The sequence below is a fragment of the Apus apus genome, chromosome 16, assembly GCF_020740795.1.
Source record: "Apus apus isolate bApuApu2 chromosome 16, bApuApu2.pri.cur, whole genome shotgun sequence".
Lineage (NCBI taxonomy): Eukaryota > Metazoa > Chordata > Aves > Apodiformes > Apodidae > Apus > Apus apus.
The window spans coordinates 800,515-817,159 of NC_067297.1; the positions used below are offsets into that span (position 1 = coordinate 800,515).

Consider the following 16,645-nt stretch of genomic DNA (forward strand, 5'->3'; position numbering starts at 1 on the left):
GGGGTAGGAACAGCTTCTTGTTTAAGAGCTAAGAGAATGGATGTCACACCAAGACCTGTTTTCTCAGGGATGAGAAAGGTTGAGTCCTGCAAGAGTCCACCAGGTGGTGGAGGATCCAGCATCAGTTGGCTGGCTGGGCTGGTGGCAGTATGTTGTGTATCCAGAGTTTGGGATGGATTTATCTGGCAGGTCAAGGGAAGGATGCAGTAGTTCCCCATTGTGAACTGGACTTGGCAAGTATTTCTGGGAATCATTGAATTATAGACTCATTGAATGGTTTGGGTTGGAAGGGACCGTAAAGGTCATCTAGTTCCAACCCCCTGCATGGGCAGGGACACCTCCCACCAGCCCAGGTTGCTCCAAGCCCCATCCAACACTTCCAGAGATGGGGTGGCCACAACTTCCCTGGGCAACTTGTTCCCATGTCTCATCACACAGTGGAACTTCTGATCTCCCTCCTCTCTGTAATGCCAGTGAATACCTCCTTTACTTCTGGCCAAAGGGCAGGATGTGTTTCTCCTGGAAAAGGAGCCCACAGCTGGAGCTGAATCCAGCACATTAGGGAGAGAAACAGTGGTGTTTGCCTGGGCCAGTACCTGGACAATTTTTTCCCAGGTCCTCTGAATTCTTGTCATCTGTCCTCAATGAGGGCACTGACCTTTCTGCTCCCAGTGTACCCACTGGGACCCCTCAGCATCATGGATACTTGGTGCCTCCCATGAGGAGCAGGAGCCCATGACACTCAGAGTATTCCTAGCAAGTTTTAAGGTGTATCTGTGTGATTTTTGCCTGACCACCCTCTGAAGTTCTTGGTCCTTGATTTGTGTCCAGGGACACAAGCAGCATAGTGCCCAGGGCAGTGTACAAGCTCTGGCATGGCCAGTATGTGTCCCAGCCTCTCTGGAGATGGACTGATTTTCCTGGGTGCTGTCTTCACCTCAGCTGGACAAGCCCTGGGACTTGATGATTGTGAATGAGAATGCAAAGGAGGAGGTCATCACAAAGGAGGAGGAACAAGAAGAGGTGGAGAGGAGGACAGAAGAAGGTGAAGCCCCTGGTTTTGTGCCAGGGTGCCTGCATGATGGGTGCTGGGATGCCTGGTTCCTGTGCACATTTCTAAACTATAGTCCCCAGCTCTGTGTTGTGGCCCCAGCTCTCTGCTAAAGCAGGAAGCTCAGTGAGGTGATGCTCCACAGGCTTGGGCCTGTGATTCATGGCATGACATCAGGCCCTAAAACAGCTGACTGTTTCCAGCTGATGGGCCCCAGCCTCGGTGGCACAAGGTGGACACCCCATTGGTCTGTCTCAGTCTTGCAGGGTTTAGATCTAGAGTAAGAGATTACCTGGAAATATGTGGGCATATTTGAGGCAGATAGGAACAAGGTCTGCTGTGCTTCAAACCATCCTCAATCTGTGTGGCTACATTAATGTGGCTTGATGCCAAGTCTTAGCAACCTTCCTGCCTGGACCTTGCCTTGTGCTCATCCCTGTCCTAAAGTGGTCACTTGGTACCTGGTCAGGAAATGCAAAGTAGTATTGGATGTGTGAAAATACCCTGGTGTAAGATCTGGATGGCTCATGGCTCTTGGTGGCCACTGTGGCCTGGGACACGCTGTGCAGAAGGCACAGCTCCTGGCTGAACACCAGTGATGGAGAAGCTCCATGGAGGAGCAAGGGAAGGCCAGGGCATGGTCCCACCAGTCTCTGCCACAGCACACTCCAGCCTGGCTGCAGTAGAAAGGGTCTGCAGCATCCCCTTGACCCCCCAAGGCTGACTGGGGACTGCACCCACTCCTACACCTGCTTCAGGCCCTGCCCTGGTCGGGGACCCTCTGCTGACTGCTGGGTGCTGGGCTGTCCTGGGTCAGGACGCGGTTGAGCTGCATGGCAGGAAACTAACTGAAAAAAACCGCTCTGGGGGATGATTGACAGTCACGGTCTCCGGTGGAAGGAGCTAATCCGAGCAGCTCAAGAACACCAGGTCCCTAATTAAAGCACACAGGCCAGGTCTGCCTGTAATTAATTTCCCTGGCTCTCAGCACCCCTGGCTCACAGCTCCCGGCAGCCGCCGGGGCAGCGGCAGCGGGAGGAAAACGCTGCGGTGCAGAGCAGAGCAGGACCTGTCCTTCCCCTCCTCTCTCAACGCTGGGGAAAGGCTGTGGGATGTCCCCAGCCCTGCACACACCAAGGGTGGGACAGGACCTTGCTGTCCCCAGGAAGGGGTTTGTGGTGCTCACCCAGGGCACAAGGCACCGAGGGATCCCGAGGGTGCAGGGGCGGGGGTCTCAGGAGGGGGTGGCACAGGGCAGGGGCTGTTCATGTGCACAGCTTGTTCTCTGATGGCTGCTTCATCTTCTCTTTCTCTCCCCGTTCATACACATATTTATGATGCACTTGCCTTCCCTGGCTGGGACTGGAACAGAAGTCTTGTCATTGTGATTCCCCTCTCATAGGTTCTTTGCATTCCCTCCACTCTGAGTGTGTCACGTATTTCTAAGGCGTGTGGGATGTGCTGGGTTGTGGTGGGATTTTCCCCTCCAGGCTCCAGACCCTGCAGTGCTGTCCAGCCTGGGAGGAGCAGCTGGGAAGAGCCCTGGAGCCTGCAGTGCTGGCTGCAGCCCTGGTGCTGTTCTGCTGGAGTGGGTGATCTTGTCCCTTGCTCCAGTGCCACCCACCATCTGAATAATGGAAGTGAAGAAAGAGCCTCCAGAAAGTCCTTTTTCTCTGGCTACAGTGTTTCATTATCAGCTGGAGAGGAATCATGCTGGTCAGAGAGTTGCCAGCATTGTTTTAATTTCCCAGGAGACTCCTCTTGGTGTGACACATCTCCAGCAGGGGATTTCAGTTGTCTCATGTTGCTCTGCTCCATACAATGGGACGTGATATGTCAAAACATGACAAGCCAGCCAGAATGTGTCATAGTACTGCACTCAACACACTGCCTTCCAGGGATGCTCAGTAGCTAATAATATCAGGCTCAAATTATCTCTGCATGCTGAGCTGTTGTTTTTTTCTCCCATGTGGACTATGATATATAGGAGTCTCGTGCCTATATTAGACTGTTGGATCACCACAGATTTATTAGCTGCACAAGGCGAATTGATTTGACTAGAGGAAAACTCAGGCCTGGGATCCCAGCCTGTTGTTGAAGAAAAGTGACTTTCCTGCCTTGGCCTCTCTGATGCCATTGTGACTGCTTCAGTGAACAGTCTGGTGAGATTTCTGTGTGATTTGCTCCCTTATCGTTGGGGTCTGCAGTCTCTCCTTTCATGCAGTGATGATGTGATGTCATTAGCTCCATGATTGCCTTCCAGGCTTTCCAATGAGATGCAACCATTGTTCCCAGGACTTGGCCCAGGGGACCCAGTGTGCTGCACCATGCACGCATGGCTGGAAGCCATGGGGCTCTCTCCAGTCTCCCCAAGTTTGCTCTGTTTCTGCATCATTGTCCTTTCCTGCCTGGCTTTTTGAATTCTGCTGCTTTCCCTCAAGGTGTAATGAGGCATCAATGTGTCTGTACAACATTTCCAGTCTTTCAAGGAAGAAAGAATCCTCCCACAGCAGTGAAGAGGGAAAGCTGCTGTTAGTCCCGGGGCTGGGGATCCCCAGCCAGGAGCTGGAACTTGTCTTTTAGCCAGAGGTGCTGTGAGGAGCCGGGAAGGAGACACGTGTCCCTGCTGGCACATGGTGTTTCACAAACGGAGCCTCCTGCTGCGACAGTTGCTGCCCATTCATTTTGGCTCCTGCATGTGGTTTCGAGGAAGCAATCTAATTACTTGCTGCTAATTGCTAGTAAACCACTGCTGAAACTGCCACCTTCCCCCTGCAGGTCTCTCTGCAGGGGTCTCAGCGGGAGGGTCACCCTGACCTTCCCTCCCAGGTCCCTTTCAGAAGGTGATGGTAGCTGCACAGGCTCTGCCCATCCCTGCCCATCCTCCTGGCCCTTTCCCAGAAGCCCAGCCAGGGCTGGGGAATTTGGAAATCAAAATACAAAAATGCTTGTGATTCCTGTGCAGCCCAGCTCCTGGGGAAGTGGGTGGTCATCACCATGAAAACATGTTCCTCTCAGGGGCTCTTCAGCAAGTGTTTCTGAGACACACAACATATACTTCTGCCTTGCAAACTTGGAGAAATCCCTGAATTAAGCATTTTACATAATTTCTTCCAACAACAGCACTGCCCTCTGGGGAAAACCATGCTATTTTCTCCTCTTCCTTGGTGGCTGCACAGTCAAAGGCAAAAAAAGGGAGAGATGAAGAGAAGCAAGAATACTGGGTGTAAAAGTTTCACAGAGAGAAGGAAAGGATGTTCTTGGCCCCCAGATCTCTACAGGCAGGTCTGCCCTGTAAGTTATTCTGGAACCCCTCACAGCTCTTTTTCACAGGAAGACCAGATCAGTCAGAAATTGTTCATGGGAAGTCACAAAAGCCACACTTCAAATTTTTTATGCAATCCTGGGATGCCTGCTTGTTTCAAGGAAATGCTCAATGACCCCCAAAAGCCAGGAGCTGGTGACAAGGCTGGAGTGGGACACAGAGATGTGGCTGCAGACACCAGCCACAGCTGGGCAGATGTTTTCCCATAGGCCGAGCTGTGCTAAATGTGCCCATGGCAGAGACAAGTACCCCCCTGGAGACAGCCCTGTGCTCAGAGGTCAGCTTTTTGGAACAGGGCTTGTGGTAGATGTGTGTTCAGAACCCATGACAGAAACACATCATGGTGATCATTCTCTTTCACCACCAAAGTCAGAGGCCTCCCAAGAGTGAGAGGCTGAGGAGGTGCTCAGGCTTTGTCACCAAGGGTGTATATTGATTTTAGCCGTTGTGTTGAGTGGTAGAGCATTGTTAATTCTGCATTTTAATTCTTTGGCTCCTCTGCCATATGTTGTTTGTGGTTAGTGACAACACACTTGGAAGGGTGATTTTCAGGCTCATCAATTAGCTGCAAAGAAAAGCTCTCTCCCATGACCCCAGCTAATGTGAATACTATTTTTGTTATCCTTTAGGAAGCAAACTGCTGATTTTGGTGCTTTGCTTGAACATCCAGTCAGAAGTGGAGTCTTGCCCCGGGGCGTGTGTATGCTACAGTGAGCCGAAGATAACAATAAGTTGTCAGCAGCAAGGACTGACAGCAATCCCCACCACGATACCCATCCAGAGCCAGCGCATCTTCCTGCACAACAACAAGATAACCCTCGTGAGGTCCACCAGCTTCACCTACTGCCGCAACATGACGATTCTTTGGATCCACTCCAACAACATCAGCCTCATTGAGCCTGGAGCCTTCTATGGGCTCAACAAACTGGAGGAGTTAGATCTCAGTGACAACACAAACTTGAAATCTATCAACCCCGTCACCTTCCGCGGTCTTGTTCACCTCCACACCTTACACCTGGATCGCTGTGGGCTCCTGGAGCTCTCCACAGGGCTTTTTCGAGGGTTGTTCTCCTTGCAATATCTCTACCTTCAGGATAATAATCTTCAGAATCTGCTGGATGACACCTTCATAGATCTTGCGAACCTCACCTACCTGTTTTTGCATGGTAACAAAATCAGGAGCTTGTCAGAGAATGTCTTTCGTGGGCTAATCAACCTCGATCGGCTGCTTCTGCACCAGAACAGAGTCAGCCTCATTCACCGCCGGGCTTTCCACGACCTTGGGAAAGTGATGACCTTGTATCTATTTAACAACAACCTGACGGTGCTCACGGGGGAAACCATGGCTCCCCTGGTGTCCCTCCAGTACCTGCGCTTGAATGGCAACCAGTGGATCTGTGACTGCCAGGCTCGGTCGCTCTGGAATTGGTTTAAGCAGTTTAAAGGATCATCCTCGGAGCTGGAGTGCCACCTGCCCCCCCGCTTGGCGGGGAGGGACCTCAAAAGGCTGCAGAGTGCTGACTTGGAAGGGTGTGTTGACTCCTTAAACCAGATACGAACAAGTGTTTTTAGCACTAAGACCAGGTCTGGTAAACTGCCAACTGGGGTCCCCCCTCTGGGCTCCCACGAAGTCTCCTCCAAGTGTTGCCAGCCAGAAATGGATAAGTCTTTTATTTATGAAGCTAAAGGCAAGGCAGGTCCTTCCCACAGCAGCCGGCCATCCTCCAACAACCCTCTCAAGGATAAGGAGAACATGTCCAAAACCAAGTACATTGAGACAGACCGTTCCAAAAATGGCAGCAACAAGCAGATAAATGATTCCCCCTTTGGGACCTTCCCCAGCATTGTAGACCCTCCACTGACGAAGTTGAGACCAGAATTTCTAGAGCCTATTGAACCTTCCACAGTCCCAACCAAAAAGAGACAGGGCTGCTCTAAAAAGAACAAATCAAAGGCCCAGTGTCGCCTCACCCAGCAAGGAAACAGCTCCACGTTACAGCTCAGCCTAAGCCTTTTGATCCCCCCCTTGGTGTGGAGCTTACTGTTATTCTGCTAAAATTAACTCTTTTCCTGGGCTGATGACACTTTAATACTAGACTTTTGCTGACCTCCATAAATGTTGCAAACAAAAACAAAAAAAAACTACCATCCACCCTGAGAAAGCTTTGTTACACAAAAGTTAACTGGATGCCTTTATTAAAAACAAACAAACAAAAACAAATCAATCAATCAAACAAACAAACACAAAACAAATTAAAAAGACAAATGCCAAGATGTATATAATTTATTTGTCCTGAAACCTGTGAGTTATACCTTTGGTCTTCGGAACTGCACTTGCCCACAAAGCAGCTTTTGCTACAGCAGATGGTAAAGAAATACGGTTTATTTACAGGGGAGGGAGAAAAAAAGTGTAAGAAATGCTCTGAAAAGAATGTCTAAAATCTCTTTGTAACTTGACATCCCACTGAACAATATTGCAGGTTCCCATTTGCAGAGGTAATGAATTTGATGCTGTTTTAATCCTATGTTTATGAATATTGCAGTTTTTCCGTATTCATTCCATCACACCATGTTTACGGGCAGCATTTGTTAAAGAATGCTGCCTTTCCTTCCCCAGATGGCAGTATCTAGAGATATGCGGTTTATTTTACTTGTGTATAAGTATACGAAAAAAAAAAATTATAAAATAAAGATTTCTTTTTCCTAACTGGTTGTCATCTGCAAGGGGTGAAGCATGCGAACCAGCGGAAGAGCTGAAAAATTCAAGGGGTGTTGAGCAATCCCTGATCTGAAGGCAGGTTGAGGGTTGAACACGACAGTAATAAATAAGACATACTTGGCGTGGTTATGCAATCCTCAGCTGGTGCCAGCAAAGGTTTTCTTCACACGAAACATGCTCTGTTAATGCTCCTGTTTCCCTCCAAGCTGTCACACGCGCTCACCCAACATCATTCATATTTCAGGGTGCTCAGAATAGCAGGAAATATTAGCCCAGCCCCTTGGAGCTGAGGGTCCAGGTTGTGGGTAGAGGAATGTGTCAGCAGTTCCAAGAAGATAGGCAGGACCATTTATATTTCTGATAGGCAGAGATAACTCGTCTCAGCTCTGTGATAAAGGAGCCCTCAGGTTTGGGTTGATGAAATAGGGTGGATCTCCTCAAACATAGCTCAGGCTGGCTGTGCTGAAGAGCTGGTGTCCATTCCTGGCTGTGCCACCAGTGTTTCATGTTGTCACTGTGCAAGAGACTTCATCTTCTGTATGATCAGCATTTTTGACCTCACTGTGCTCTGAAAATAAAGCCATTGCTGTCCAGTTGCCCCCATATCACACACTGGGCCATAAAGCACCTGCCTAGATCTAGCTGTGTGCTGCAGGAAGCCACTCAGTGGTGCTTCAGGTCATGGCAGGGTTGGGCAGAGAGTTTGGCAGGAGCTTGCTTTTCCTTTTACAGTATAGATTTTCTTCTGTTCTCCTCTCTTCAGGAAGACTGTTGAGGTATTAGGGTCTGTGCATGCAAGACCAGCCTGTCACGTGCAGGTGACAAGTTAAGCTGTGTGGGAGGGCTCCACGCTCAGGTGTTGGCCAGAGAAGAGCAAGAGCAGTGTCAGGGGTGTACCAAGGTCCTGGGAACCTGCAAGTCAGGCTCTGGGCTGCACCAGCCACTGTTGAGGTTCACAGGCCCAGGAGTGGTGTTCAGTTTCACAGAACAACCTCATGTAGAAGAGGGAGGGACCATGGCAAGCCAGGAGTGAAGGGTTTCAGGAGGGCCATGACTTAGTGCCAGCCCTGCTCTAGTCTTGATGGTTCTTGAGGAAGGAAGAGTGCCCATGGGAAGGAGCAGGGGGGGATGCTTGAATGGCTCATGTCCCAGAACAGCCACGATGCTGCAGGTTGGGTAGCCAGTGTGTCAGTATCTGAGACCCACCTGCAACAACTTCACGAGATGTTGCTGGGTACCTTCTACCTCTGCCCCAGCCAGTTTCCACCCGTGTGAATGACAGGTAGGGCAGTGCTCAAACTGTTGTGTTTGTGATCTGTCTCCTCCAAATCCATCACTGGTGCTCCCAAAAACATGTGGTGCAGACGTGTGCTGGTGAGCAGCCCACTGAATATGGGGACTGTTCTCCCAGTACCAGCTGGAGGCCGGGCAGGAGGTGCTGTGCAGCGTGGCCCTGGGATCCCACCAGATCAGACTGCTGCCATCTCTGCTCCATGACCAGCATCAGCTTCTCCCAGGTGTGTTTCTGAGCAAATATCTTGTCCTGCCAAAGGATGAAGCAAGAAGTCAGTGCCATGTCCTGGGAGCCCTAAGTGCCCTGGTAATCCAGTTGTAGCCATGACAACCCAGATGCCTGCGTGCGTGTCCAGTTTGTGTGCATACTTCTCCACACATCCACACACAGATGAGTGAGCACCACATTGGCAGCTGCTTTCTGCCATACTTGCTACCATTTGTCCCCTTCATGTCACTGCTGAAGGATTTTCTGAGGTCCAGCATGCCCAAGGCAGGCCCCATCCTCTCCTACTCATCCAAAAGCATCAGCCAAATTCTTGAGGGATTCAAACCTACACCTGAAGCTGAAGCACAGTAGCAGAGAGCAGCTCAGCCTGGCTTGGCCAGGGGCTCAGCACCACTCCAAAGCCCATAGAAAAGCCAGAAGAACAAATTCTGTGACAGGTGGCTGTGGAAACTCCTATTCTGGTCATAGTCTCCAGGCACACTGTGTGTGTCCCTTGCATGGTAGTTAGTGAGTCTTCTGGTCAAAATGCTTGGTCCAATGCCAGCAGCATGAGGAGAACAGACAAGGTGGCAAAAAGTAAGATGACCCTGCACAAAAACCCCACAAACTAATAACTGATACTTCCCCACAGCAACTAAATGGGCCCTGAACAGAGTTCAGATCTGGGCTTGTCTGTGCCTCAATTAGTATCACAGGGAGTTTGGTGTTGTTGATCCATGTGCTTAACACAAACTAGACTAGCACATTACTGTCACTTTCCCTGAATGGACTAGGAGTCACTTTATGGCAACCCAGTGACACTCTTCCTGCTTTCTAGAGCTTGATTCTGCTGTGCTTTCAGTGGCTCCTAGGACTGCACATTGGCCACAAGCCCAGAAGTATCCCTTGTGCTAATTTCCTAGATTTCCTGCTGTCCAAGTGCCAATTTCTGTGTTTACAGGCATTAAAAGGCCCCTTGACTGACAAATCACTGAAGAAAGGGGATGCAGTGGACAGCAGGAACACCTGCAGGACTTTGGAAGAGACAAAGGGTGAGCTCTGGTATGGGTGAGTGTAGGCAGGGTTGGAGGACTTCAAAGGAAGGCAGTTCCCCTTCTGCTTTATGCTTTGCTGGAGTTGGCACAAGTCTTCCAAATATTCGTAGACATATTTTAGGCGTCTGAACTCAGTTGTCTCTGAATTAAATGGGATTTACCCAGCAAGCCTCAGGACCTTGTTGACTTCCTCATCTCAAGATACTTTCTCTCTCTTTATTTCTCACAAGTCACATCAATTTTCTGCTCATGTCCTTGATGCTGGTGTTTCACAAGGAATGAAATCAAACAAGCAAAGGCAACAGCAAGGAACCAGAATGGCTCTGCATGAATGAGGGAAGCAGTCTGGGCTGTCCAGGGAAGAATGGCCTCCTCACCACAGCGTGCAGAGCTGCACAACTCAACATGCAGTGTCCCTTACCTGCTGTCACCATGCAGACCCTTGATAACACAGAGGACATGATGGAAGATGCAGTAAAACCACCAGCCTTCAAGCAGTGGTGGAAAGACATTGCACTCATGCTGGTTCTCTGACAGGTTTTGCTTCTGCAGATCCACATTTATCCTTTGCTGCCAGCTCCCCACTTGTCTTTGCAAGAAGCAGAACAGTATAAAACCAACATTTTTCCAGGTTTTCAGGTCCACCTGCAAGTACTGCTGAGTTCCAAGCTAGCCAAGGAGACAATTCTCCCTCCTTTTGTCACAGTAACATGTGAAATGTAGTTATCCTCTGCCAGCTCCCTCCATCTTCCTACCTCATGAAGAAGGCAGGGAGATGGGACCTCTGCTATGGATGGGGAAGTGGAGTCCAAAAGAGCATGTCCCCAGGTGGTGATCTGTCCTATCCCAAATTAAGTGCCTAACACAGGGATGGTGACCCTGCCTCCAGAGGTCCTCATCTCTCTCTACCATGCTGCTCAGTTGCAACGTCTGACATAGGGACATTTTATCTAAAAGTGATTTAATCAAGCTAGATTTGAAAGCTTGCTGTCTCTTTTTTAATGGATAACTGTGATTCATTGAGATCAAATCTTTACAGAGGGATACTGTGGCTTTGATGTCATTTCTACCAGCAAGACCTTTTCCATCAAAGCCAGGGAGGAAGAGAGGGAATGTGAAAGAAACCCCACTAATGGCCTGGTTGATAAGAAAGCCTAGGTGTTGACTGGAAAGGACTTAGATACTCTGACACATGTAGCTCAAGCAGTTCTAGTGTAAGCTGCAGTCTCCTGGGGATTCCTCATTTTCCTGGACCAGAGTCCCTCCAAGCCCTCCAAAGATGAACTTGGCTGGGTCTGCACATTTAAAGCCCCTCAGAGGGCTGGGCCTAAAGCTCATCACTATAGCTGCTGAATCAGCCCTGCTGGAAGCACACCAGCAGATGACGAGGAGAGGCTGGGAGCAGGAAAAGACCAGCCAAAGCTGACCATGGCCAGGCACTGGACTTTGGTAGCTTTGTTTTCTGCCCACCACACACAGCAAGTTGTGTTCCAAACAGTGTGTCAGGAGCTTTTGCTGCATGCAGGGATCCAGAGGTGCAGTGCCCTGAGGGAGACAGTCTCAAGCAGAGCTAGTGTTCTCTTGTGGCTTTGCACTTCAGGAGTCTGCAGTTGCCTCAAATGCATTTAGGGCAGCTGCTTTCCTACCTTCTCATCCCTCTTTCACTCTCCTGCCCTTCCCCTGAACCATTTCCAAGCTGGTCTTGTGCAGACAGCAGTGCTGTGACTCTTCAGCTGCTAAAAATATTACTCAAGTCCCCAAACTAAAATGAGATTAAATGCATAGGACCTCTTAATTAAGCTCATATGGATTCTGTTAAGCTGCACATGGTTTTGTAGACCGTGTTTCCAAGCTTTTATAATCTGAGGCTGAAGTCTCCCCACTCCAATGAGTAAGGGAACCTTCAGAGAACCACCAAACCTCACAAGACTCAGGACAGTGCTCTGAGGGGCTGGCAATGCCACAGCTTCAAGGACTGGAAGCTGCTCCTGGAAGTAGTGCCTGCAGTTACCTGCCTGTGAGCACAAGTGCCTGCTGGTACCCTTGGCCCTGGGCTGCAGGCAGGTGGAAGGAAATATTGGGCATCTCTGCCCCATCCTTCCCCCATAGCCCACAGAAAATCCTGGGACAAATACCCAGCTGCCTGTGACTGAGATCTCTGCTTCTAAATAGGATCTTCTGAACCTTGTGATTAAGTGATGTTTCCTCATTGCTCTGCTCTGATACAGAGATCATCTGAGTTGCTAAATTTTGCTATAAACAAACATGATGCATAGATATAATAAAGGCTGGAAGGTTTTCTAAGTCCAAGCCATGTTTCTGCATTAGTTTCCTATCAGTAGAGAATGAGGGAGAAAAGTTATTGCTGTTCTGCCTCTCTCTCAAAATCAGAAAAGGGTAAGAAAAAATCCCTAAGTCATTGAAAGATGGAGTAGATGAGAGAACACACAATGGGCAAGAGGGACAGAGGTTTCTTAGCAGTGATACTGGACCATGGTGTCGTGACTGTGATGGGAAGCTCTGGAGATAGCACAAACTCTGGGTACAGCCATGGTGAGGGCAAGGAATCTGTGAAACTGTGCAGAGACCTTCCCTATAATGCCATGCCCAAACATTTGAATCTGGCTAGGGACAGAAACACTAATTAGAGACCCCCCGATTTCTGCCATAACTAGGGCACTGCACGGGGAAATGCTGAGGCAGGTGAAACTTAATGGAATTGCTTCCCAGGGCATCTATAATTAGGGGAAGAGGAGACCTGGCAAAGGAGAGGCACGTTGAAAATAAAGGTATGCACTGCCCACTCACTGAACAATGAGGCACTTCAAATCTTGAAATGACCCACCTTCAGTACAGCTTGAGAGACTTGTTCTAGGTCAGCAGGTACCAAAATGGCTCAGCTGTCATCAAGCATAAAAACAGTAACGTCTTTTGGGATGAAATCATAGCTTTTCATAGGCTGCTGAACTCCTTGTGGCACCAACACAGGCACACTAGCTGGGATGAGTCACAGGCAGGGCTCCTTCATGGCATTTCAGTTGTGGGTGGCTCCATCTGCCATGGTTTGCTTGTGTCAGGGTCCATCTGCAGTGGTTTATTTGTGGGTCAGGTCTATTGGCAGCGGCTTGCTCATGGCTCAGCTCACTTGTGCTGGCGTGGTTGTGTCTGGTTCCCACTTGCATTTGCTGTTCTGTGGCTGGGTTTGAGTCTTATCTCTTGGATCGAAAGCAGAAAGGGAAAGACTGCACAGTCTGGTGTGAGGAGGGAGTGCTGGACTTCTCCATGTGCATGGGTAACTGATGTTTTAAAACATGGAAGCTGCAGCTGTTGGCCAGTTGTGGTCAGTGGGGTTTAAACCAGCCCTTCTGCAGCTTGCTCTGTGTGTGTGTGTGTGCTGCCTGTGCTGCCTGTGCTGCAAGACCCTGCCCTGCTCTCTGCACAAACAGCTCTAGGACAGTTAGACCCAACACCTCCAGAGCAGGACCAGGAGCTTCATGGTGTGGACAACTGACATGGACCTGCCTGTCCCTGGGGCAGGCTGCCAGGAGCATGACAGTGTCCCTCACCAGGTCTGCTGCACCATCCTTCCCATCCACCCACCAGGCTGGGTACCCACCCTGCAGCCCCTGAGCACTATGCTGCACGATGCACCAGCATGTCCATGTCTGGGAGGAGGGACATGGCATCTCTCTCTGTCAGCACCCAGCACAGTCCCCAAATACACATGGACCTGCCTCCCCCAGGCCACCAGACATCAGCTTCAACATCACTGCCTTGCCCTGCTTGAGGAACTCTGTGTTCAGCCTCTGAGCCTGGGGGATAAAGCACCAGAGGCAGCCCTGGCTGAGCTGCCATGGCCAGCAGTGTCACAAGCACAGCAAGAAACCTTGGGTGAGTCGTTCAACCTCTTCCCTCCCTGGAAGTGTCCAAGGGCAGGTTGGATGGGGCTTGGAGCAACCTGGTCTAGTGGGAGGTGCCTCTGCCCATGCAGGGGGTTGGGACTATATGATCATTAAGGTCCCAACCCAAAATTCCAACCCAAATCAGCCTGTGATCCTGTGATTCTATGATACCCATCGGGGTGTGGAGGGGCTAGTGGTTGGAGACTGCACGGAGTCTTCACAGACATCCAAGCTTCTCCTTCAGCAGGAGAAGGGCAGGATCCTTGACTGACTTTTTGTTTCCACTAGAGCAAAGCCCTGGAGCAGGCTCACTGAGGACTCTTATTTAGCCACACTTGCTAAATAAGGGCAGAGCTGCTCTTTTCTCCCCCGGTATTTCCATTCAAACCACAACAGCAGCAGCAGGAGCAGCCGCTCCCATGGAATATTTATAAGTTGTTTGCAAAAATGTCAAGAAGAGCCAGTGGTTATATTAACACACTCTCAAAGCAGCAGTCTCAGAAAGTTATCTTATGTGATTCTTAGTCAAAGTGCTTTCTGTAATAGTTACAAGCACTTACAAATCCCAGTGACATTTCCTGGTTTCTTGACAAGCAGCCGCTCAGTGTCCCGGCACTCAGACAGGAATCAATCACTCCTGCTCCTTCATTAGCTGCCTCCCCCTCCCCCCCTGCCCTGCAGTGAGATTAACACTTCACCTGGAAGGCTCAGTCCCTTTCTGCATGCCAATTAGAGGAGGAGCTCCAAGGAGATGCAGCCAGGCTGGGTGGCTCCTCACCCACTGGTGTCAGGCAGGCAGGGGAATTTCAAGCTGATTTCAAGACACTAGAACTAAATGTTCCCATTTGCTTTGGGCAGTAAAAGTTGAAATTTTAACAAGGTTTCCAAGCAAGATTATTAAATTCTGTATTTTGCTAAACACTTTCTTTTTTCTGCTGCTCACTGCCCCTTCCTTGCTGTCAGACTGACTTTGCTGGGGTGGTGGGAATGAGGCTGGTGTGGAGAGGAAAGCACCCTGAAGTCTCCCAAACAAGGAGGCCTGGGAATGCAATCATGCACATCTGATTTCTATGGGCTAGGGGCGGGGGCAGAGAGTACTCTGGGATGTTTAACTTTACTCCATACCTTTTGAGGTTGTGTGTCACTTCTAGGAGTTTCCAGCAATGGCATCTCCCCAGAGGGGTTCAATATCAAGGTCTTCCAGACTCCATGGGGGTAAGTTCTTCCAGTGTTGTTGGTTTTGTTGGACCTGAGAGGGGCTTCGGTCTTTGACCTTGTTCTGGGCCAACCTTTGTAACTTGGAGACATCAGGGATATTTAGGTGCAGTCAAAGGAACATTCAGCTTCTGATTTGTTTCCACCTTTGGAACATGCTACTTATTTGCACTGGAGCTGTAGTCTTTAATCAACCCAGGAGAATATTTCCAACCACTGGGTGAAACAGGGGCCATCTCAGAAGGAATGAGTGTTGGTGGGGAAAAAATTTGTTTTCTCCTGCCAGAGTGGCCTAAAAGTTTTGGGAAGGAGAAAACCATGACACACAGAAATCCCATTTTCCATTGTGTGTTTCTATATCACTGGTGCAGTTCATACATCTTGCCAGGGCCCTGAGTCAACTAATGGGTCCTATTGCTCCTGACCAGCCTTTTTTTTTTTGGCGTCTCCACCCAAATGGAGGGCCCAGGAGCTCTATTTATGTTCAGCTTGATGCCTTCAGCCCCTGTCAGAGCCAAGCTGGAGGAGTGCCAGTCTACAGCTTGGCCACAGTCATGTCCCTGCCCAGCTATGGAGCCCTGCTGCTCTGAAACCCCAGCTCAAGGCTGATTCATGGCTTGACCTTGGACCGATCTCCTCACTACAGACATGGTTAGTGACCAATGGACCTGGTCCTGACCTGTGGATTGACTTCCTGGCTTTGCCTTGGCCATGCCTCATTGCTGTGATATTGCCTTAAGATGTGGACTCATGCCTGGACCTGGTCTTCTTTCCTCACTCAGGTCCTGTGGAACAGACTATGGCTGGTGGGCCTGCTTCCAGCCATAGGATCATGCTCAGCTCCTGGCTTCCTTTCCTGAGGGAGAAGCCCTGCTCTGGCTGCCCTCGGTCACATCTACACAAAATCATAAACCTTACAGACACCAGACAGATGCTGAGAAGGAAACAGCAGAAATAAAGGCAACCCAGGTAGCCAGAAGCTTGCCTAAGACCCCAGCCTTCTCCAGTGTCATTACATTTTCCTGCTTGCAAAACCTTTTGTGGGGCTTTAACAATGCCCATAGTACAAGGGGTGGCTAGTAAAGCTTTCTACTTTTCAGGTCCTTTCTGGTTTGCTTGAAAAAAATGAGCAGGAGGGTGGGCTCCAAACCAGGTACCAAAGCCTGGAAAGGAAGCACCTGGTGTGCCCAGGGGTTGTCATAGTGAAGATGAGTGACACATAATAATGATGAATTCAGAAACTTTCTCCTTGATTTCCCTGCCTATTTGAGCTTTGAAGTGAGCCTCTAATATTATGTTAGCAGTTTATTGTGTGTGCTTCATTAAAAATACATCATAGACTTTTTTAACCTAGAAGGGACGCAAATTAGGTCACCCAGTGCAGGCTCCTGCTGTTCTGCCAGGACTCTGATCTCGCTAATGACTCCAGCCCAGCCCTGACAGGTGCTCATTGGCTGCCAGCTGAAGCTCTCAGCTGACAGGAGGGAACCAGGCTCCATCCAAGAGGATTTCACTTTTTGAAAAGTTTCAGGCTTCTTGCTAAATGGGGTTTTATTTCATATTCTGGTTGACTCGCTTGGCCAGTGCCAAGCTGGGAGGAGGGCAGCTGTGTCTCCTCTGGTGGGTGCAGCTCCCCTCTGAGCTCTGAGCTGGGCACACTCAGCCACCACTGCCACAGTGGAGCAGCAGGCAGGTGTGACAGGAGCTGCTCAGTGGTGGGAGGTCTTTTGGATGCATCTCCACAGCTAATAGCACGTGGGTGGAAAGGTGGCTTGAGGACCCTGGCTGCAGATGTCTTTTCTCATGGTTTGTCCCCAGCCCTTTTTGAGCTCTGCTTTCTCCCGTCCCTGACTCCTGCAGTTCCCTTGGGATAGTGG

General features: G+C 49.8%; 2 protein-coding genes across 2 annotated transcripts in view; both read left to right on the forward strand.

Moving 5' to 3' along the window:
- LOC127391473 (splicing regulatory glutamine/lysine-rich protein 1-like) overlaps positions 1 to 16,645 on the forward strand; it is a 129,292-nt gene that overhangs the window by 70,638 nt on the left and 42,009 nt on the right. The window lies entirely within an intron of this gene.
- On the forward strand, positions 964 to 7,062 carry RTN4R (reticulon 4 receptor). The gene is made up of 3 exons (XM_051634272.1): positions 964 to 1,045; positions 3,187 to 3,213; positions 5,006 to 7,062. The coding sequence occupies exons 1-3, from the start codon at positions 964 to 966 to the stop codon at positions 6,430 to 6,432; spliced, it is 1,536 nt and encodes a 511-aa protein (XP_051490232.1). The 3' UTR covers positions 6,433 to 7,062.

Coding starts and splice junctions, on each gene's coding strand:
- RTN4R (XM_051634272.1), top strand. CDS start 964: ATGATTGTGAATGAGAATGCAAAGGAGGAGGTCATCACAAAGGAGGAG. Junction 1,046..3,186: donor GGAGAGGAGGACAGAAGAAG/GTGAAGCCCCTG, acceptor CTCTCTGATGCC/ATTGTGACTGCTTCAGTGAA. Junction 3,214..5,005: donor CTGCTTCAGTGAACAGTCTG/GTGAGATTTCTG, acceptor GTTATCCTTTAG/GAAGCAAACTGCTGATTTTG.